This window comes from Copidosoma floridanum, unplaced genomic scaffold (assembly GCF_036245765.1).
Source record: "Copidosoma floridanum isolate Cflo_tuat_1 unplaced genomic scaffold, Cflo_Japanese_pri ptg000025l, whole genome shotgun sequence".
NCBI lineage: Eukaryota > Metazoa > Arthropoda > Insecta > Hymenoptera > Encyrtidae > Copidosoma > Copidosoma floridanum.
This window is the reverse complement of record NW_028321902.1, coordinates 2920274-2942882: the sequence shown is the minus strand read 5'-3', so window position 1 is coordinate 2942882 and position 22609 is coordinate 2920274. Positions and strand designations below refer to the sequence as shown.

The window sequence follows — 22609 nt, the reverse complement described above, 5'->3', positions numbered from 1 at the left end:
TACAAGAACGAAAAATCCAAATCGGAAAATAATGACCATTTTAGAAATCCTATATGTTATCAGTGCCCTTGGCGTAATGGCACAGCTTTCATTCGACCACAGCTATTCCTACCCCGGAATTTCCAAAGAATTAGAAAGCACGAGAAAGTTACACTCAGTTGCTGATGTGCGCAAGGGGCGACAATGACGCATTGATGACTACCTACGGCAAGGCGACAGAGGTCGAACCGTCAGTTACTTTCTGAAACTGCACCCGAGAAGTTCTTGTGTTCAACTCGTTGGTCCTACAGTACATTGGTTGATCGCTAACGCTTCAGGTCGAGCACTCCGCAGTTGTGACGTTTTGCTTCCAACTCGCATAAGATCAAGTAACTTTTGGCCGTTGAAGAACATTGAACAGTTCTTGTGTTCTCGAGTCACTTGGTTCGAAGAGGAAAATGGCACCGCAAACGCAGGTCGAGGTACACGCGGGATGGGTGAGTTGACAAACTTCGTTTCGACCAACCAAACCCAACGAGCAAAAGCAAGCAAACAAAACAATGTACGTATTTTTACAGGTATCGAGCGACTGTCTGCCCGACTTTGGCGTTACAACCGATTCGAGTTTCGAGGAGTTCTTCGACGTTACCGGCTCGGGCATCCACGAGACGACGGAGTACTTTTCGATCCTCGGGGACGAGGAGTTTAGGACGTGCAAACTCGAGGAACTCTTGGAAGCTCGGAACAAGGACATCGCCGAGTTGAAGGTACAGAGGGCCGAGGAGGTGCACCGGCTGCGAGGCCAACTTACGGCTGCGAATGCGAAGATCCATAAATTAGGTATGTTCTCTCCTTGTTACGTGTTTACCTTGTATCTCATTGTTTTTTTTTAACGAAACGTTGTTTTACTCGCCACAGAGGAACAACTGCGGCAAACGGCCATCGGAACAAAGCCGAGGTTGAATGAGTCGAAAGTCGAGTTGCTGGGTCAGATGGTCGGGGTGTACGAGAAAAAAGCCAGCCGATCGAAGGGCATCGAAGCTCGGTTTGAGGTGCTCGTCCGGGAAAACCAACAACTGCTCGAGACCCATGACGCTGTATGCAAGAAGTTGGCGTCCTTGAAACAACGTTTCACCAAACTGGAGTCGCAGGTCAAATTCCAGTTTGAGGGTCTAGGTAAGTGGGAATCATATGTGTCACCCATGGGTGATGTAGTTTTTTGTAACGTAGCAAGTGTTTCCTTCCAGAATCCCAAGTGAACGAAATGAAGGGCAAGACCACGTTACCTGCAACGGTCGAAACGGTTGTTGATGCCAGCTGCTGCGACAAGAAACGGAGCGGCAGACGTTACAGAAACTTCAGCCTAAAGAGGACCAAGAAATTCTTCGGTTCGCTGTGTTGTTGCAGGACTGCAGGAGACAATAACAGGCCTAGAAAATCGACTGATGAAGTTTGTGACGATGGCAAGGATAGTTTTAACAATAGCGGAGATTACCGGAGGTATTCCCAGCCGGGCAGCAACGACGCGTCTTTCCTCGAGACTCAGCGGTAGATTTTTAAATTTAATTTGGTCGTGTTATGGGTGACAATGCGCTTTGCTGCAATATAAAGTATGATGTATAAATGTAGTCAATTTTAGGTGTAAGTTTTAATTACCGGGTGGGTAAATCTAACGATTGTTATTGATTTCTGTGATAATTATTGTACAATTTTAATACGTGTATTTTAAATGGGACTTTTTGGTACTTGTATTATTGATAAATGTGATTTGTTTAGTGAACTAAAATAAAAAAATAGTTTTTTTATAAATAAATATGTATTTTATTTACAATCACAAGCGTAAACTGACTGTGTACTTAAAACTACGTTTCAATCTCCATTTGTCTGTCGAACAAACTTTGACAGTAAGCTAGTGCTTTTTCCACCGAGTCGCTGGAATTATCTGCTTCGTGAGCAGTTTTTTGTTGCACTAGCGACCCTTTGTGGGCGAGTGCCACCGTTTTTGCTTTCACCACATTTCTCAAACTCTCGTCGCCACTGTCGGAGGTGCCCGGCAGTCGGTTCTCTCCGACGACCCCAACGCCCTTCAACTCCGTCGAGGCGCTCAAGGACGCGCCGCCACCCGTACCCCCGCCGCCCACTTACTACAAGCCACCGGCGAGGCCGCCATCGGCGATGAAAACGCTGAAACCCCCGATGCCCCTGCCGGCTGACACGACAAAACCCACTAGTGGGGTTGGCTTGAATGTTAGAGAAGACGAGGGTAAAGGAGGGCAGAGGCCCTGGGACTGGGGATCCAAAGCCGTGTAATTATTTCTAGTTGGTGGGGTTCTGGGGTACCATCACCACGTCCAAACCCAACTTATTTGTAAAATTGACTCCGATGCAACGCGGCTTTGCGAGATATAACATAATCGTAATAAAAAAAACCCCTGTGGATTTAAAGAACAAACAATCAAGGGTTTAAGAGGGGGAAGTCGAGGTGCTCGCTGAGGGGTTACCAATTTTACAAACGTTTCGGTGGATCTACTCTGGAGGTTCGGGAGACGGGGTGATGGGTGACGCTTATGTACATTCTTTTTCAGCTAATATACATATATTTTTTTGTTCAAAGTCCACCTGACCACATGGTTTCTTGCATACAGTGTATTAATTTTTCGCATTTAACCTCAAAAATGATTCATGTAGCTTTTTCGACACAATCTTCAACTGTGATAAAGTAACAACACTTACTATTGTGAATTCAGTATACGTCAATTTTCTTAGACAAGTAGCATGTTTTAACAAATACTAGATAATCAAATTTTATTATTTATACAACTAGATTAATGTTTAAGTTTAAGATGATATTAATCACATATTATATATTAAAAATACTTAAACATATATATATATATATATATATATATATATATATATTCTCGTTCGATCAGAATATATGGAAATTTTTAAAGTTTGTATTTTATCTATTACACATTTCATACATATACTTTATTGAAGCACACGTAAATTTAGTTATAAGTTTTAGTAGTCGAGTGAACGCTAATTTACTAGATCTACGCACAGGTTCATTTGCGTAGGATACTGACTTTTTCATGTGTGTTTTACTACGTAATATGTAAAGTAACTATATTGGTAGTGATGGTTTAAATTAATAAATAAATAAATAAAACAAGCAAACCGATACTTTTTATTTCACATGCTTACCGATATCACTACTATTACGATTACAAGTGTATGACCTAACACTAAAATTATTTACTAATGATTATTATTTATTTTATGCTTTCAGTAAAATTTTTCAAGGATTATTATCATTTATTATTTTTTTTTGATTTGTGTAATTTGAGTTGAAAAATGTCGTTTAATTTCATCATTCAATAACGATAAAACTATTTACAATTAGTTATAGTTTGTACAAATTATTGTAAGTAATTAGAAAATTTTATAGTAACATGAAACAAAAAATAAATATTATTAACTGTAAGTTTAAATTAGTCATAATTCATAAAAGTAGTTTTTAGTTTTTTTTTTTTTTTTTTTCTGAGATGTCATTAATAACTAAAATTAAAAAAGTGACGACTGATTGCATACTATTAATAACAGTTATAAAATTTTATTTTCAGTCTCAAGTCTGTACTAAAATAATTTTTAATTTTGGTTATTGTCAGTTGTTATGTGAAAATTGAAATATTTCAATGTATATGTACGTGGTTATTATTTTGTAAATTTATGAAGACTAGTTGATTTTTATAACGATGCTTTACGCAAAATTATTATAAACATCGTAATATTACAACTTCGTACTAATGTATCTAAAACACATATATCTAAATTCTCATATTTTGTTGGCTTGTCACTCGCAATTTAATTTTTATTTTTCACTGTGAATTTAAAATAATTATTTACAATAATTTGCAAAATAATTATTTGTTTACCTATTTTCTAACGAAGTGACGAATTCAGAAAAGATTTTGCCTGAATTAAAATCGGAAACGACGAGAAAAACATCTAATAATCTGCGATGTAATGTCCTTTAAATCTCTCCGTTATATCTATAGTAATCCATACCCCCCAAAAATCTAAAAACTGTTTTAATATTCATAAAATTCAACGTCATTTACTATGTATTGCTAGGTATTGATGTAATTTTTTTCAGTTCAAAAGGACTGTGTGAAAAAAATACGATATTTTGGGTTTTTTTTTTCCTTGAATTTTTTTTGGACACTTCTTTTGACCTGATCAAAATCGTATATCACGTTCAAGCAATGGCCGATAAATCTGGAAAAAAATCAAACGACGCTGAAAAATTGAAATCCAGGACCGTATATAATTATACAAATGGAAAATTGTCCTGGCGACATGTCTTAACTTTCAAAATGTTCGAATTTTCAATGCTTCGATTTTATGTACAGAATATACAAAGAGATCACAAAAGGGTACAAGAACGAAAAATCCAAATCGGAAAATAATGACCATTTTAGAAATCCTATATGTTATCAGTGCCCTTGGCGTAATGGCACAGCTTTCATTCGACCACAGCTATTCCTACCCCGGAATTTCCAAAGAATTAGAAAGCACGAGAAAGTTACACTCAGTTGCTGATGTGCGCAAGGGGCGACAATGACGCATTGATGACTACCTACGGCAAGGCGACAGAGGTCGAACCGTCAGTTACTTTCTGAAACTGCACCCGAGAAGTTCTTGTGTTCAACTCGTTGGTCCTACAGTACATTGGTTGATCGCTAACGCTTCAGGTCGAGCACTCCGCAGTTGTGACGTTTTGCTTCCAACTCGCATAAGATCAAGTAACTTTTGGCCGTTGAAGAACATTGAACAGTTCTTGTGTTCTCGAGTCACTTGGTTCGAAGAGGAAAATGGCACCGCAAACGCAGGTCGAGGTACACGCGGGATGGGTGAGTTGACAAACTTCGTTTCGACCAACCAAACCCAACGAGCAAAAGCAAGCAAACAAAACAATGTACGTATTTTTACAGGTATCGAGCGACTGTCTGCCCGACTTTGGCGTTACAACCGATTCGAGTTTCGAGGAGTTCTTCGACGTTACCGGCTCGGGCATCCACGAGACGACGGAGTACTTTTCGATCCTCGGGGACGAGGAGTTTAGGACGTGCAAACTCGAGGAACTCTTGGAAGCTCGGAACAAGGACATCGCCGAGTTGAAGGTACAGAGGGCCGAGGAGGTGCACCGGCTGCGAGGCCAACTTACGGCTGCGAATGCGAAGATCCATAAATTAGGTATGTTCTCTCCTTGTTACGTGTTTACCTTGTATCTCATTGTTTTTTTTTAACGAAACGTTGTTTTACTCGCCACAGAGGAACAACTGCGGCAAACGGCCATCGGAACAAAGCCGAGGTTGAATGAGTCGAAAGTCGAGTTGCTGGGTCAGATGGTCGGGGTGTACGAGAAAAAAGCCAGCCGATCGAAGGGCATCGAAGCTCGGTTTGAGGTGCTCGTCCGGGAAAACCAACAACTGCTCGAGACCCATGACGCTGTATGCAAGAAGTTGGCGTCCTTGAAACAACGTTTCACCAAACTGGAGTCGCAGGTCAAATTCCAGTTTGAGGGTCTAGGTAAGTGGGAATCATATGTGTCACCCATGGGTGATGTAGTTTTTTGTAACGTAGCAAGTGTTTCCTTCCAGAATCCCAAGTGAACGAAATGAAGGGCAAGACCACGTTACCTGCAACGGTCGAAACGGTTGTTGATGCCAGCTGCTGCGACAAGAAACGGAGCGGCAGACGTTACAGAAACTTCAGCCTAAAGAGGACCAAGAAATTCTTCGGTTCGCTGTGTTGTTGCAGGACTGCAGGAGACAATAACAGGCCTAGAAAATCGACTGATGAAGTTTGTGACGATGGCAAGGATAGTTTTAACAATAGCGGAGATTACCGGAGGTATTCCCAGCCGGGCAGCAACGACGCGTCTTTCCTCGAGACTCAGCGGTAGATTTTTAAATTTAATTTGGTCGTGTTATGGGTGACAATGCGCTTTGCTGCAATATAAAGTATGATGTATAAATGTAGTCAATTTTAGGTGTAAGTTTTAATTACCGGGTGGGTAAATCTAACGATTGTTATTGATTTCTGTGATAATTATTGTACAATTTTAATACGTGTATTTTAAATGGGACTTTTTGGTACTTGTATTATTGATAAATGTGATTTGTTTAGTGAACTAAAATAAAAAAATAGTTTTTTTATAAATAAATATGTATTTTATTTACAATCACAAGCGTAAACTGACTGTGTACTTAAAACTACGTTTCAATCTCCATTTGTCTGTCGAACAAACTTTGACAGTAAGCTAGTGCTTTTTCCACCGAGTCGCTGGAATTATCTGCTTCGTGAGCAGTTTTTTGTTGCACTAGCGACCCTTTGTGGGCGAGTGCCACCGTTTTTGCTTTCACCACATTTCTCAAACTCTCGTCGCCACTGTCGGAGGTGCCCGGCAGTCGGTTCTCTCCGACGACCCCAACGCCCTTCAACTCCGTCGAGGCGCTCAAGGACGCGCCGCCACCCGTACCCCCGCCGCCCACTTACTACAAGCCACCGGCGAGGCCGCCATCGGCGATGAAAACGCTGAAACCCCCGATGCCCCTGCCGGCTGACACGACAAAACCCACTAGTGGGGTTGGCTTGAATGTTAGAGAAGACGAGGGTAAAGGAGGGCAGAGGCCCTGGGACTGGGGATCCAAAGCCGTGTAATTATTTCTAGTTGGTGGGGTTCTGGGGTACCATCACCACGTCCAAACCCAACTTATTTGTAAAATTGACTCCGATGCAACGCGGCTTTGCGAGATATAACATAATCGTAATAAAAAAAACCCCTGTGGATTTAAAGAACAAACAATCAAGGGTTTAAGAGGGGGAAGTCGAGGTGCTCGCTGAGGGGTTACCAATTTTACAAACGTTTCGGTGGATCTACTCTGGAGGTTCGGGAGACGGGGTGATGGGTGACGCTTATGTACATTCTTTTTCAGCTAATATACATATATTTTTTTGTTCAAAGTCCACCTGACCACATGGTTTCTTGCATACAGTGTATTAATTTTTCGCATTTAACCTCAAAAATGATTCATGTAGCTTTTTCGACACAATCTTCAACTGTGATAAAGTAACAACACTTACTATTGTGAATTCAGTATACGTCAATTTTCTTAGACAAGTAGCATGTTTTAACAAATACTAGATAATCAAATTTTATTATTTATACAACTAGATTAATGTTTAAGTTTAAGATGATATTAATCACATATTATATATTAAAAATACTTAAACATATATATATATATATATATATATATATATATATATATTCTCGTTCGATCAGAATATATGGAAATTTTTAAAGTTTGTATTTTATCTATTACACATTTCATACATATACTTTATTGAAGCACACGTAAATTTAGTTATAAGTTTTAGTAGTCGAGTGAACGCTAATTTACTAGATCTACGCACAGGTTCATTTGCGTAGGATACTGACTTTTTCATGTGTGTTTTACTACGTAATATGTAAAGTAACTATATTGGTAGTGATGGTTTAAATTAATAAATAAATAAATAAAACAAGCAAACCGATACTTTTTATTTCACATGCTTACCGATATCACTACTATTACGATTACAAGTGTATGACCTAACACTAAAATTATTTACTAATGATTATTATTTATTTTATGCTTTCAGTAAAATTTTTCAAGGATTATTATCATTTATTATTTTTTTTTGATTTGTGTAATTTGAGTTGAAAAATGTCGTTTAATTTCATCATTCAATAACGATAAAACTATTTACAATTAGTTATAGTTTGTACAAATTATTGTAAGTAATTAGAAAATTTTATAGTAACATGAAACAAAAAATAAATATTATTAACTGTAAGTTTAAATTAGTCATAATTCATAAAAGTAGTTTTTAGTTTTTTTTTTTTTTTTTTTCTGAGATGTCATTAATAACTAAAATTAAAAAAGTGACGACTGATTGCATACTATTAATAACAGTTATAAAATTTTATTTTCAGTCTCAAGTCTGTACTAAAATAATTTTTAATTTTGGTTATTGTCAGTTGTTATGTGAAAATTGAAATATTTCAATGTATATGTACGTGGTTATTATTTTGTAAATTTATGAAGACTAGTTGATTTTTATAACGATGCTTTACGCAAAATTATTATAAACATCGTAATATTACAACTTCGTACTAATGTATCTAAAACACATATATCTAAATTCTCATATTTTGTTGGCTTGTCACTCGCAATTTAATTTTTATTTTTCACTGTGAATTTAAAATAATTATTTACAATAATTTGCAAAATAATTATTTGTTTACCTATTTTCTAACGAAGTGACGAATTCAGAAAAGATTTTGCCTGAATTAAAATCGGAAACGACGAGAAAAACATCTAATAATCTGCGATGTAATGTCCTTTAAATCTCTCCGTTATATCTATAGTAATCCATACCCCCCAAAAATCTAAAAACTGTTTTAATATTCATAAAATTCAACGTCATTTACTATGTATTGCTAGGTATTGATGTAATTTTTTTCAGTTCAAAAGGACTGTGTGAAAAAAATACGATATTTTGGGTTTTTTTTTTCCTTGAATTTTTTTTGGACACTTCTTTTGACCTGATCAAAATCGTATATCACGTTCAAGCAATGGCCGATAAATCTGGAAAAAAATCAAACGACGCTGAAAAATTGAAATCCAGGACCGTATATAATTATACAAATGGAAAATTGTCCTGGCGACATGTCTTAACTTTCAAAATGTTCGAATTTTCAATGCTTCGATTTTATGTACAGAATATACAAAGAGATCACAAAAGGGTACAAGAACGAAAAATCCAAATCGGAAAATAATGACCATTTTAGAAATCCTATATGTTATCAGTGCCCTTGGCGTAATGGCACAGCTTTCATTCGACCACAGCTATTCCTACCCCGGAATTTCCAAAGAATTAGAAAGCACGAGAAAGTTACACTCAGTTGCTGATGTGCGCAAGGGGCGACAATGACGCATTGATGACTACCTACGGCAAGGCGACAGAGGTCGAACCGTCAGTTACTTTCTGAAACTGCACCCGAGAAGTTCTTGTGTTCAACTCGTTGGTCCTACAGTACATTGGTTGATCGCTAACGCTTCAGGTCGAGCACTCCGCAGTTGTGACGTTTTGCTTCCAACTCGCATAAGATCAAGTAACTTTTGGCCGTTGAAGAACATTGAACAGTTCTTGTGTTCTCGAGTCACTTGGTTCGAAGAGGAAAATGGCACCGCAAACGCAGGTCGAGGTACACGCGGGATGGGTGAGTTGACAAACTTCGTTTCGACCAACCAAACCCAACGAGCAAAAGCAAGCAAACAAAACAATGTACGTATTTTTACAGGTATCGAGCGACTGTCTGCCCGACTTTGGCGTTACAACCGATTCGAGTTTCGAGGAGTTCTTCGACGTTACCGGCTCGGGCATCCACGAGACGACGGAGTACTTTTCGATCCTCGGGGACGAGGAGTTTAGGACGTGCAAACTCGAGGAACTCTTGGAAGCTCGGAACAAGGACATCGCCGAGTTGAAGGTACAGAGGGCCGAGGAGGTGCACCGGCTGCGAGGCCAACTTACGGCTGCGAATGCGAAGATCCATAAATTAGGTATGTTCTCTCCTTGTTACGTGTTTACCTTGTATCTCATTGTTTTTTTTTAACGAAACGTTGTTTTACTCGCCACAGAGGAACAACTGCGGCAAACGGCCATCGGAACAAAGCCGAGGTTGAATGAGTCGAAAGTCGAGTTGCTGGGTCAGATGGTCGGGGTGTACGAGAAAAAAGCCAGCCGATCGAAGGGCATCGAAGCTCGGTTTGAGGTGCTCGTCCGGGAAAACCAACAACTGCTCGAGACCCATGACGCTGTATGCAAGAAGTTGGCGTCCTTGAAACAACGTTTCACCAAACTGGAGTCGCAGGTCAAATTCCAGTTTGAGGGTCTAGGTAAGTGGGAATCATATGTGTCACCCATGGGTGATGTAGTTTTTTGTAACGTAGCAAGTGTTTCCTTCCAGAATCCCAAGTGAACGAAATGAAGGGCAAGACCACGTTACCTGCAACGGTCGAAACGGTTGTTGATGCCAGCTGCTGCGACAAGAAACGGAGCGGCAGACGTTACAGAAACTTCAGCCTAAAGAGGACCAAGAAATTCTTCGGTTCGCTGTGTTGTTGCAGGACTGCAGGAGACAATAACAGGCCTAGAAAATCGACTGATGAAGTTTGTGACGATGGCAAGGATAGTTTTAACAATAGCGGAGATTACCGGAGGTATTCCCAGCCGGGCAGCAACGACGCGTCTTTCCTCGAGACTCAGCGGTAGATTTTTAAATTTAATTTGGTCGTGTTATGGGTGACAATGCGCTTTGCTGCAATATAAAGTATGATGTATAAATGTAGTCAATTTTAGGTGTAAGTTTTAATTACCGGGTGGGTAAATCTAACGATTGTTATTGATTTCTGTGATAATTATTGTACAATTTTAATACGTGTATTTTAAATGGGACTTTTTGGTACTTGTATTATTGATAAATGTGATTTGTTTAGTGAACTAAAATAAAAAAATAGTTTTTTTATAAATAAATATGTATTTTATTTACAATCACAAGCGTAAACTGACTGTGTACTTAAAACTACGTTTCAATCTCCATTTGTCTGTCGAACAAACTTTGACAGTAAGCTAGTGCTTTTTCCACCGAGTCGCTGGAATTATCTGCTTCGTGAGCAGTTTTTTGTTGCACTAGCGACCCTTTGTGGGCGAGTGCCACCGTTTTTGCTTTCACCACATTTCTCAAACTCTCGTTGCACAGGTGTTGAAGTATTTTGTCAGAACAAGAGTCCGAGAAGCCAAAACCCGTCATAAACTCCAACGAGTCCTTGGCACTTTTCAACAAACGCTTCCTGGCTAGTCCCTTTCTAAACTGGGACTTTAACAAATACTTGTAAATGTTATACTGGCTCTCGAATTCGCTCGATTTTAAAATCTCCTCCAGTATCTCATTGCCCGCGTGTACAACCATTTCGTTGGAACTCTTAAACATAATGTCATACAAAGACGTGTCGTTGTTTATCCTAACGAACTTCATTCTCTCAATCTCCTCCCTGCACTGAACCAAAAAATCATCCTCCGTATTGAGAAACACACCTTTGTATATCTCATTGTAACACCTCTCGTTTTTTTTGCTCACGTAAAAACCCGTGAACCTCAGCATGTTGATGAAATCCCGGATTATAAAGTATATGTTGTCCCGAGGGTCTGAACTGTTCATTAAAAATGACAAAGGCGTCTCACCGGCAAAGTCCTCGATGTTGATGTCAGCAAAGTGACGCAGGAGAATCCAGGTGGCTGCGTTGTTGTTGTCCCAGGAAGCCAGGTGCAGAGGTGTCCTACCGTTGAGGTCCTGCGCGTTGATTTTACAGCCACACTCGATGAAAGTGTTCATGATCTTTTCGTACGACTCGATGAACTCCGGCTCCTGCGAGGCGTCCGGGTTTATCAGCGCCATTATGTGAAGGACGTTCATATTGTTGCACTTGGTGGCCGTAACATCGGCGCCGTTGGCTAGCAAAACTTCTATGGCCCTCGTTTGCTGGTAGGTCGTTGCCTGGTGCAAAGGTGTTGACTGATCGAAAGCCTCGCTGGTGTTTACATCGGCTTTGTAGCGCAGAAGCAGCTCCATCAGTTTGACATGGCCATTTTGAGACGCCAGGTGCAGCGGTGTCGATCCGTACTTTCCACTGGCGTCCACGTTGGCTCCTCTGTTGAGCACCAGCTCGGCCACTTCTTCCTTCTGATCGTCGTCGCAGCTTTTGCTGATACCCGCGATCACGTGAAGTATTGACTGACCCGTGTCGTTTTGAGCGTTCACGTCCGCACCGTGGTTCAGAAGAATTTTCAAGATTTCGCGACGGTTTTTGTTAAACTCTCCGATGACGTGGGTTATCAGGTCGTCGCCGAGCTTACACTTGTTGGATATTTTCGAGCGATCGTACTTGTACAAATAAAACAGTGGGGTCTCGTTGACGATGTTCGCCACGTTAACGTCGCTCTTGTGCTTCAGCAGCAAGTCGACAATTTTCACTTGATCTATCTGGCTGATGGCACTCGACAGTTTTTCACCAAACAGCGATCCCGACACTCCTTCGTCCGCATTCAGCGAGCGAAAGATGTCTTGTATCAGTTTCGAAATTTTCTCGTCGCTCTGCAAACACGCCAGATGCAGCGGAGTTTGGCCTTGCACGTCCTGGGCATTGACGTCAGCTTTGTGCCTCAACAACAACTCGATCACTTCTATCTGATCCTTACAATGCACCGACAAGCCTATAAAAAATGTAAAAAATGGAGAGTAGTACAAACGTAAAATGGGGATAAAGAAAAATAAGTGTACCTCTGACTGCAAAGTGCAGAGCCGTGGACCCGGGCCACAGAGTCGAGGTCGGCTTGACAGCTTGATTGACATCAACGCCGTGAAGCAAGAAATTCTTCACGGCACTCAAGTGGTGCTTCATACAAGCAATGTGAAAGTGCGAGAGCCCATCGTCGTCCACGGGATTAGAATCGCTGTCGCTGACCAGAGACAATATCACATCCGCCATCTCATTGCTCTGTTTCTGCATGGCCAAGTACAGGGGAGTCTTGTCATCCGCATTTTTAACCGTGGGATCGGCGTTACATCTCAACAGCAGCTTAACCGTGTCCACGCAGTTGTACTCAACTGCAAAGTGCAGAGGTGCAAAACCAGGGTGCTCGCTGGCTGCAAAGTTCACCGTGCAGTTCACGTCGACCCCTTTTTTCACGAAATTCTCGACGACTCCCACGTTATTCCTGATACAAGCTACGTGAAAGTGCGACAATCCATCCTTATTGCTCGTGTTGGCGCAGTCGACGTCACTGGCCGACAATATCAAGTCGACGATGTCGTGACAGCCCTTCTTCATGGCTAAGTACAGGGGCGACTCACCGTTTTGGTCGACGGTGTCCACGGCTGCCCCCCTGTCGAGGAGCATCTTGACGATTTCCACGTCGCCCAGCTTGACAGCCAGATGCAAGGGCGAGTCGGCTTTGTCGTTGGAGGGGACTTTTCTCACCCTGCAGCCCTTGTTCAGCAGAATCTTGGCCACTTCTTTGCGCCTCCGGCGCAGCGAGGTTAGCAGAAGCGCGTAGTCCGTGTAGTTGTCGTCGATTGGCAAGTCGCGCTTGTTCAGGATGTCCTGGACCTGCTTGGACGTGCCCCACATCACGCTCTCGAACAGCGTCTTCGATGCCATTGTAACTGCAAATAAACGTATTCCATGATTCCAGACGACTGTCGTAATTTGAAAATAACATTTGCACGTGCATTCTCTTACCTTCTCACGAAAAATGTTAATGACACTTTGATTAATACTTAAATCACCGCATTTCTGTCACTGCGTGCATCATAACTTCGCGCGCGTTCACTCAAAATAATATAGAGGTTATGTGCTCTTGTTGTGAAAAGTCGTCTGCTGCAGTCATGTCAAAAAAAGAGCGACTGGCGATGATGCTTCTTTTTCGTTTGCTTACAAAATTATATTAAGTCACTCACAAAGTTATATTAAGTAACAAACAAAACGAAAAATCTCACCACGCGCGTAAGTATAAACACAAAATGACGACCATCAGGTTACAAGTAAAAGAGTGATAGGAATAAAAAAAAAAAAAAAATGCGTAACCGTAGACAAAAAGCACCCGAGGGTGGCGGTTACACTAACAGCCGTCCGCCGAAATTCTCGAGCAAGGGTAGCAATTACTACCGTGGGTCATCGGTGTCACCGGAGCCGAGCAATTGGCACGTATCCTTTTGCTACAAGCTCGTGGTGGTCGCGTCCGTGGCGGGTGTGGCTTACGTTGCCTACCTCGGGTTCAAATCGACGAGAGTCAACACTCCCTTCAGCAATGAAAAACTGGCGGAGTCGAGTCCCCTCGACAAGCAAGAGTACTATTGGGGCACTTACAGACCGGGGGTGTACTTTGGGACAAAGACCAGGGTGCCGTACTCTCTGGTCACTGGACTGATGTGGTACGAGGCTGGGAAAAACGAGCCCATCAGGTTGAGGCACTGGTGCGACCAGAACGACCGGTTGGACAGGTACGGATGGCTCAAGCACGATGGGAAGAATTTTGGGGTGCAGGAGATTGTGGACAGGGGTGTGATGCTGAGAACGTCGTTCGTCAAGAATATTCATGGAAGACACGGCGGTGACTGGACGGCTCACATCAACGTGACTGGGAGCCACGACAGGAGGGTATCCTTGCTTTACTATGCCGCCATCGAGAACAAGACCAACGGTTACCTCACGTCCGTGATGGACTCTGAAACCAAGCTGGAGGGCATAGACGGACAGACCGACGAGCTGGGATTCTTCAGGATAAACTTCAACACTTTGAAGGGCAAAAACGTGCAGTACTCGTACCTGTCGACTTCAGCTCCTAACTTGAGTCAGCTGACGCAAACTGTGGCTCACAGCTTGAGGTTTGCAAAAGATGGTAAAACACTGCCCGGAGAGGTGAGGTATCCAACAAGCAGCCAGTCACCCAATTTCATTGTAACGCAAGTGACAGCGGATCTCCCTCTGGAGCTGGAGGTGAGTTTCGAGCGCGACAGCAGGAAGGACCAGAGAGAAAAGATCACGGGTGAAAACTACCCAAAGGCACTGGTGAGTCACGAGAGGGAGTTTGACGACAAATTCGAAAGGGTATTCAAGCTGAGAGAAAAGGGCTTCGACGACGAGAGGATCGACTTTGCCAAACTGGCTTTTTCCAACATGATAGGCTCAGTAGGCTACTTTTTTGGGTCGTCCCAAGTACAGAGCGAGCACACCCAGAGACCCGTGCCCTACTGGAGGGCTCCTCTGTTCACGGGTGTGCCGAGCCGAAGCTTCTTTCCACGTGGTTTCCTCTGGGACGAGGGTTTTCACGGACTGTTGCTGCTCCACTGGAACCTCGACCTGGAGATGGACGTGATCAGCCACTGGTTCGACCTGATGAACATCGAAGGCTGGATCCCTCGAGAAATGATCCTGGGCGACGAGGCACTGGCCAAGGTACCCGAGGAGTTTGTCGTTCAATTCAACACCAACGCCAATCCACCGACGTTCCTCATGACCTTGAACTACATCTTGGAGCACAAACGCGACGAGTTCTCAGCCCGGCACCTGGACCTCCTCGACAAGCTCTACCCAAGGCTGCAGCTCTGGTACGACTGGTACAACACGACGCAGAGAGGCGAGCTGCCCAGTACCTACAGGTGGCGAGGAAGGAACCCCAGTGGGACCAGAGAACTCAATCCCAAGACCCTCACCTCTGGCTTGGACGATTACCCAAGAGCCTCGCATCCAAGCAGTGACGAGCGTCACGTGGATCTACGCTGTTGGATGGCTATGGCTTCCAAAGTCATGGCCAACGTAGCCGACGTCCTCCAGAGACCTTCACACAAGTACGCAAACACGTACGAGTACTTGGCCGACAATCGGCTACTCAACGAGCTCCACTGGTCGCCAACGAGCAACAGCTACTCGGATTATGGTCTGCACAGTGATCAGGTCAAGCTGAGGAAAATCAAGCGGATGTCGAGTAACAACGAGCAGGCGACGCTCGAGGTGACCCGCGTTGTGCTGGATCAGCCCAAGAAGCAGTTTGTCGACTCGAGTTTCGGTTACGTATCGCTCTTTCCGTTTTTCTTGCGCCTAGTGAGGCCAGACTCGCTCCACCTGCTCAGGATTCTTCATGATCTCAAGAAACCAGACCTGTTGTGGACGGGCGTGGGTCTGAGGTCACTGGCCAGGTCTTCGCCCCTCTACAACAAGTACAATACGGAGCACGATCCGCCGTACTGGCGCGGGGCTATTTGGATCAACATGAACTACCTGGCCGTTGCTGCGTTGCATCACTACTCGACAGTCGATGGACCATATCAGGCCGAAGCCAAGGAGATTTACTCGGAGTTGAGGAAGAACTTGATGGACAACGTTTTCGAGCAGTACAAAAGGACGGGGTACATCTGGGAAAACTATGGGGACGAGGTTGGCGAGGGCAGGGGTAGCCATCCGTTCACTGGATGGAGTTCTCTCGTGGTTTTGATCATGGCTGAGTTGTACTGAGATGATTTTTTTTTTCCTCAATACCCAGAGCAAAGTATCAGAAGCGCTTACGGTTTTTACAATCATGTATCGCATCTTTTACTCCGGGATTTTGATATTTCGGCGTTTACACGTTTACTGAGATAATTTTTCGAGTCGTGGCAGTAAACTATTGTGATATGAACAGGAGTAGGTCAGTCGTTGACTGACGTGTAATAATATGTTCTCCGTATGGGGAGACCAAGCACTTTTTTCCTATGGAAAATAACGCACGCCTTATCCTATAGGTAAGTTTATACGTATATGTAGGTCTGATAGGACGTTTAAGGAATCAAAGCTCACTTTTGCAATCACTCAAAATGGCAAATAATTTTTTTACTCCATTTCTACCTTGTACTCGTTGTATCCCCATGAATTTCTTTAATATATTTTCGAATAAATAAAAATGTATAGTAAATAAAATTTTTGTCATTGAAAATGTACTTGATGATGTATTTTTTAAATCACGATCCATCCCCAAGTCCCCAATTTGTAAAATTTACATAAATTACAAGATGTTCTACTCAAATTTAGCCCGCCATATGCCAACAGCATTACAGTGGATGGACGCATTTTCTTCACAACTTGCGTGACTAATAAAGGGCGAAAATTAAACATCGTTATGGTCAACGCAGTATCGTGAGCCGAAAATTAAATCGTTGTGAATAAGCGCGCGCCAATAAATTTTTCTCTGGACTTTAGATTGATTTTTTATTCGTTTGTATATATTGTATTAGGATACTGTTATTACCGTAGTTCGTTAGAGATTTTTTTTTTTTTTTTTATACTTTGAACTGAATTTTTTTTTTAACATATGTTATTTTCGGCTTTAATTTTACATATTCAATGTAATACTAATAACTATAATTTTGTGGGAAAAAAAAGTTATAGTATTGAAATATATTTATTAAAAAACTTTGCAATAAACTTTATTCTCGTGGAATAAACCCCACTTTTATTTTGTATTGTAAAAAAAATTTTTTGTATTGAAAAAAAATGCATGAAATGTTTATATCAATAAATATGAGAAAAATACAATTGGTCGGAAATGAGTTAAAAAAAAATTTTATTTTAAGGAATGTGCACTTTTTGCAAGATGAATAGCATAAAAGTAAAGCAAAAAATATACGTATAACGCATGTGATAAGGTGTATGAAGTAAATTGTACTACCTTTTGTGTCTGTATTATTTTTAAAAATACAGTGTAACAACTGTTTTCAACATCATATACGTTTAGTATTAGAAAATAAAAATGTTTGCTAGTAAATACGCATCAGTATAAAAAGCCTAAAAAATAATTAACGATTTACTATTTTTCTTTTATCTTCAAATCTTTTTAATATTTAATACATACAGTGGCTTGTTCTAAGTTTCCTGAAAAACCAATCTTTTTTTTGTAACAACTTACCACACAATTTTCATCAGCACAAAATACTAATGCATAAAATATTTTTAACTTTTTCTTCTAAAACATTTTTTTTATCTCTGCATTAAGTAACAAGATACAATAAAAAAGTGCAGAACAAATTTTAGATAAATAAGAGGTTCATTTTGAAATAAACAATAAAAAAAATAAAAAAATCGTCAATAAACCAACTACGAAATAAAAATTTATAGAGACATAAATAAAATATTACATTCGTTTGAGAACCACCCTGAGGTACTAGGCACATACAGCACTGATTTTACTTTCTCGATTCCTTGAGCCAAGTTTCAGAACCACAGGATTCGCCTATCCTACAGCTACAGCTAAAAACGAACTTCAGGAATTTTTAAGAAAAAAAAAAAATAAAAAAATTAATTATTCATACGACTGTTCAACTAATAACGAGATTTAATTATTTTCAGTTGATTTTTCACCTGTTGAACGTAAAAAAAATCCTCAACAAACTAACTACGAAATAAAAATTTATGGAGATGTAAATAAAATATTACATTCGTTTTAGGAACACCCGGAGGTACTAGACATATGCAGCACTGATTTTACTTTCTCGATTCCTTGAGCCAAGTTTCAGAACCACAGGATTCCCTTTCCTACCACCAAAATTTCCTGGCCATGAAGTGGGAGAAAAGTCACGCCCATCGACATACAGTAAACCCCTTCCTAACTTCCCCTCTTTTTATCTGTATTTTCGAAAACAAACAAAACAGAAGCCAATCGTCGTAGGACAAGTTGCAAAGAAACCAATATATGACAAAATTTCAAAGCAATGCATCATATAGTCTTTAAGCTACTTTCTATTGAAGATACACTTTATATAACAAGCAACTTTTCAGCAATGTATATTATCATTTTTTGAAATATCAAAATTTGTTAGTAACGTAAAAAATTAATCAGCAACTGTAGCTATTTATTGAATAATTTTCTCATTCATTTACATCAGTTAATTAGCTGTACGTCAATTTTTTCATGTTTTTGATTTAAAAAAAATTTGATGTATCATTAGCGTACCAAATCCAAATATGTGTGCATGTAATTAGAACTTGATGTATTATATTATCACACAGTATTAAATTGGATGTTCCTCAAATAAAAAATTTTTTTCTATAAACTATACATCATAGATTTTTGACACTCTATAATATTATAGATTTATTAATTAGAGTAGAATTTGAGAATTGATAAAACTTCTAACACAAAATGATTTCCCTGTTTTTTATGCAATACAAAAATTTGGTGTTTAATAACTGCTGTAGATATTAATATAATCAATAGTTTTATTACATAAAATATGAATCATGGATTTGTTTTCTAATAATTTTTTTCAATTTTAATAGCACTGATATAAAATTTTTGCACAACTAAAACATGTTTTATAATTCAATAAGTACTGTTTGTACTTGAATGGGTGCTTGGACTTTATGTTACTTATTATAATTTAAGTTTTTTTTTTTTTATAAAAAAGGCAGGTAATTTGTAATGCGAGAAAAAAAGACCAGAAGCTATTAACTTGTGTTGTTGTATAATTTGCTTCATTACCAGTAGGAAATTTGCTGAGTAATAATTTATAATACTTTGTCTGACATCAAATGCGAAAAGAATTTTTTTATAAAGCACAAAAACTAAAGCAATTTCTTAAGATTTTCTGCCTTTCTTCCTATGAGTACATAATAATGTATTATTTTTTATGTAAAGCTATAAGACTTAAAATAATTACCTTTAAGGAAAATGTATCTTAAAATGAGGTAGTACCAATGAAGAAGTATTTTTTATTTTTTAAAAGGTTGGGATTCACAAAATGTCATAATTTGTGGAAACTTGAGACTTTTACACTTTGGAAACAGTTTTTAGAAATAACAGTAAAATTAAAAAAAAAAAATATATATATATACATATAATTAAGGGTTAAAACAAAAGTTACACATGCTTTAGCTATACCGTATGAGCGCGTGGTGGCTCAGTCGGCTAGATCGTGGATTGGCCCGCGGGAGACCGTCGTTCGATTGCTGGCCAGTGCGCTTTATCGGGCAAGTACCTCTGTGATTTTTCACATGTGCTTTTTCACCACGCAATGCTCCTCGAGGAGGGTTTAGGCGACCTTCTCACAGCAAAAATTGCCTACTTTCCCCCTACCCCCCCTCCCATCCCTTTCTTTGTCCTTCTCCCAAGTGCTAACTGCCCATAGTAGTGCCCTTATCAAAGGAGCCGGACGTAGAGCACTCTAATACAAAAAAAAAAAAACCTATACCGTATGCGATTTCACGTGTCGGTTAGCTAAAATTGTTGTCTGCAAAGTGCATACATCCGTCAATTTAAACATTTATGTACCTTTTTACATTAACTTCTACATACCAAAATTTTTTAAAGCTCCGACCTTTCAGTACAAGTAAAATTAAGAAAATGTGCCAACACATCCTCATCTGTAGATACATTAACGAATGCTATAAATACATACAGGACCGTCCCTCGAAGCACCTACTTTCTTCTCTTGCAGTTAAGAACACAAATAATTATAACGGCCGCTACGCTTTTGCAAACGTTTCTTCTTTTAACGTAAACAATTTTCAATATCTCATCTGTACTTTCCAGCATAAAACAAAGTAGCGACACTATATATAGAATTGAGACGAAGAAGAATAGTTTATTCCCTTAAATATCGCGTGTCGGTACTGACGCGTTAATGTGGATGACAATTCAGTTTTACCACCTTCTACTATAGGCAGCTCCGCTCATAATATATTTATAATAGTCCGTCTATGTCCTGCACCTGCTATTGTTTCACGTTTATTTTTCCTATAATATGTTTCTGGTATCAAGCAGTGACCCTTTTGTAAGTAAATCGTGTTATTGATCGAACACTTTCTTTGGGGTGTTTGTATAAAATCACAAATCAAATATTCGTTGGTGTGGATGCTTTTTTAATATTTAATGCCAATGTATATTAAGGAAAAACCAAAAAAATTGAAGTATGATAATGACTACAAGCTTAAAATAAGGATTTCTTTCAGAGAAGAAGTATATTTAACTCGTTTTTAAGTGAAGTGATTAATATTACATACAAATTGCATTGACTTTTACCCCATGCTTTTTTTTATTGGATCCCAATTTTTTTCCACTAATAAGAATAAACATAAAGTTTAACATAATCTTTTTCTTTCTTTGTAGAAGCTTCGTTATGCTTAAAAGACACGCCAATCGAAAAAAAAGACTCACAATCAATGCCAATAAAAGTTTCTCTTCGCAATAAAACGATTCAAACTGTGGCAGTGAGAATTTATAAGTATAAGGTCTGACAGCAAGTTGACTTCATCTCTAAAAATTGTTAAATTTCAATCGTCAATCGTAAAAAATATATTAAAAGTAAAAAAACTTCAATTTTCAAAGATTGTTGACTATATTGTGATAAAAAGTAATTTCCGACGAAGTAACATTGATCCCATTTTTACTGACTATATAGTGTTGATTATATATAATCAACATAATACTAGTATGTTGGTACTATTTATAACCGCTTTTAAATAATAAAAATAGACAAATTGGGAAGTATTCATTAAAATTATTTTCATTTTATTTTATTGGTGAACTATGTTACCAACGCCAATTTTTTTTTACCGATATAACTCATAAGGGCGAGACGACATCGCAAACACACTGTGTATCTTTACCATTTGTCAAGATGTTCAACATTTGTGAGATTGGCGGAAGATATTGTTTATTTGCCTCATATGTACCCCAACTCTTATTCCAATACCTGTGCGCCTTTTCGGCCTAAATTTTCAAAGGTGGGGGAATAGAAAAGAGAAGCTAGAAAAATAGAGAAGAAAAGCGAAGTTAGTCGAGTCTTACTAATCTTTGGTAAGTCGGGGATATTAGCTAGAGACGTTAGAGACACGCCCAACTTGTCTGAAGAGGTTCCAATAAAGTTACTTTAACCGCAATTCGTGCCTTTATTTTTTTGTCAATCTAAAAAGCCACGTCTTAATAGTATTTTTATCAAAATGTCTGATGGAACACATAAATCATATAAAGACGACCCGGGTCTAAATATACCATCAGATATTGAAGATCCCGATTCAGTGATGTTAGCGGGTCACGAGATTACATCTCCTAGCAAAACTTCCCAAGAGACGAGGCAGTTGGAGATTGAGCCGATATCTAAGGATGATCCTCGCATCTCAGCCGCCAATAATCATAAGGTGAGGAAACGATCAATTAAAGACGAATATCTCATTTTCCTTACATGTCTCGAAAATTCAATAAAGTGGCGTATTTGCAGGGCACCCATCTACAGGAAATAGATTCTACTACATTTGTTCCGAATACGCTTAACGTCAACGTAAGTACGGAAGTTCTTTGTCTAAGTCTTTGTCTGGTTTTACTTTTTATGCATTAAATCTTTTTCGTGTTAAATGCTTGACTAAAATAAAAAAAGTATGTACCAACTAGTCTTTAATTTTACTTTGTCAATAAATTTGATTAGCTAATAGGTATGAATAAAACTTTAAACCTGTTGGATGTTTTAAAATACTTTTTTATTCACACGCATGAAAATTATATTATGACAATAAAATATGTTAGTGAGAAAAGTATGTTTAATTTTCAGGTCAGTGGTAAATCCGTTTTAGTAAAAGGCATAAAGATAGTTGAAGAAGGTGAGGACGAAAACGCTTTCCGAGAAACCACCTTAACATGTAAGATTCCAGATAAGAATGATTCGGATAAGGTTGAGGCGTGGCTCGACTCGGACAATGTCTTGTATTTATATGCTCCAGCTATTCATAAGTAGACTGTGATCAACCTTATAAATGTCGATTTATGGTTACAGTAACTAAAAGATAACATAAAAAAGATATATAATAAATAATGTCATTATACTGTCTAATTTATTTTATTCACAACTAGTCATCTAAAATACTTTGAGATCTTATAGTTTTTATCATATTAATACAAAAAATAAAATTAAAATTTGAACACTTCATAA

General features: G+C 39.4%; 4 protein-coding genes and 1 pseudogene across 4 annotated transcripts; 4 read left to right on the top strand and 1 right to left on the bottom strand.

The window, feature by feature from the left end:
- The first annotated feature begins 151 nt into the window (after nt 1-151).
- LOC149373911 (uncharacterized) lies at nt 152-1739 on the top strand. Its single transcript, XM_089595352.1, has 4 exons — nt 152-476; nt 558-819; nt 898-1155; nt 1227-1739. The coding sequence occupies exons 1-4, from the start codon at nt 438-440 to the stop codon at nt 1529-1531; spliced, it is 864 nt and encodes a 287-aa protein (XP_089451478.1). The 5' UTR covers nt 152-437; the 3' UTR covers nt 1532-1739.
- Nucleotides 1740-4570: 2831 nt separating this feature from the next.
- Nucleotides 4571-6158, top strand: LOC149373910 (uncharacterized). The gene is made up of 4 exons (XM_089595353.1): nt 4571-4895; nt 4977-5238; nt 5317-5574; nt 5646-6158. Exons 1-4 carry the CDS (start codon nt 4857-4859, stop codon nt 5948-5950), a joined length of 864 nt encoding a protein of 287 aa, XP_089451479.1. The 5' UTR covers nt 4571-4856; the 3' UTR covers nt 5951-6158.
- A 2833-nt stretch (nt 6159-8991) lies between these two features.
- On the top strand, nt 8992-10579 carry LOC149373909 (uncharacterized). Its single transcript, XM_089595380.1, has 4 exons — nt 8992-9316; nt 9398-9659; nt 9738-9995; nt 10067-10579. Exons 1-4 carry the CDS (start codon nt 9278-9280, stop codon nt 10369-10371), a joined length of 864 nt encoding a protein of 287 aa, XP_089451506.1. The 5' UTR covers nt 8992-9277; the 3' UTR covers nt 10372-10579.
- A 90-nt stretch (nt 10580-10669) lies between these two features.
- On the bottom strand, nt 10670-13565 carry LOC106642362 (uncharacterized). The gene is made up of 3 exons (XM_089595379.1): nt 13398-13565; nt 12437-13321; nt 10670-12369 (listed from the first exon to the last, which is right to left on the bottom strand). The coding sequence occupies exons 2-3, from the start codon at nt 13314-13316 to the stop codon at nt 10682-10684; spliced, it is 2568 nt and encodes an 855-aa protein (XP_089451505.1). The 5' UTR covers nt 13317-13321; nt 13398-13565; the 3' UTR covers nt 10670-10681.
- LOC106645661 (uncharacterized) lies at nt 13497-16553 on the top strand (annotated as a pseudogene).
- The last annotated feature ends 6056 nt before the right edge of the window (nt 16554-22609 follow it).

Bases quoted from the DNA above. Each gene is read 5' to 3' on its own strand.
- LOC149373911 (XM_089595352.1), top strand. From the start codon at position 438: ATGGCACCGCAAACGCAGGTCGAGGTACACGCGGGATGG. The intron at 477-557 runs GTGAGTTGACAA...GTATTTTTACAG, and splicing joins TCGAGGTACACGCGGGATGG to GTATCGAGCGACTGTCTGCC. The intron at 820-897 runs GTATGTTCTCTC...TACTCGCCACAG, and splicing joins TGCGAAGATCCATAAATTAG to AGGAACAACTGCGGCAAACG.
- LOC149373910 (XM_089595353.1), top strand. From the start codon at position 4,857: ATGGCACCGCAAACGCAGGTCGAGGTACACGCGGGATGG. The intron at 4,896-4,976 runs GTGAGTTGACAA...GTATTTTTACAG, and splicing joins TCGAGGTACACGCGGGATGG to GTATCGAGCGACTGTCTGCC. The intron at 5,239-5,316 runs GTATGTTCTCTC...TACTCGCCACAG, and splicing joins TGCGAAGATCCATAAATTAG to AGGAACAACTGCGGCAAACG.
- LOC149373909 (XM_089595380.1), top strand. From the start codon at position 9,278: ATGGCACCGCAAACGCAGGTCGAGGTACACGCGGGATGG. The intron at 9,317-9,397 runs GTGAGTTGACAA...GTATTTTTACAG, and splicing joins TCGAGGTACACGCGGGATGG to GTATCGAGCGACTGTCTGCC. The intron at 9,996-10,066 runs GTAAGTGGGAAT...GTTTCCTTCCAG, and splicing joins ATTCCAGTTTGAGGGTCTAG to AATCCCAAGTGAACGAAATG.
- LOC106642362 (XM_089595379.1), bottom strand. From the start codon at position 13,316: ATGGCATCGAAGACGCTGTTCGAGAGCGTGATGTGGGGCACGTCCAAG. The intron at 12,370-12,436 runs GTACACTTATTT...CATTTTTTATAG, and splicing joins TCTGCACTTTGCAGTCAGAG to GCTTGTCGGTGCATTGTAAG.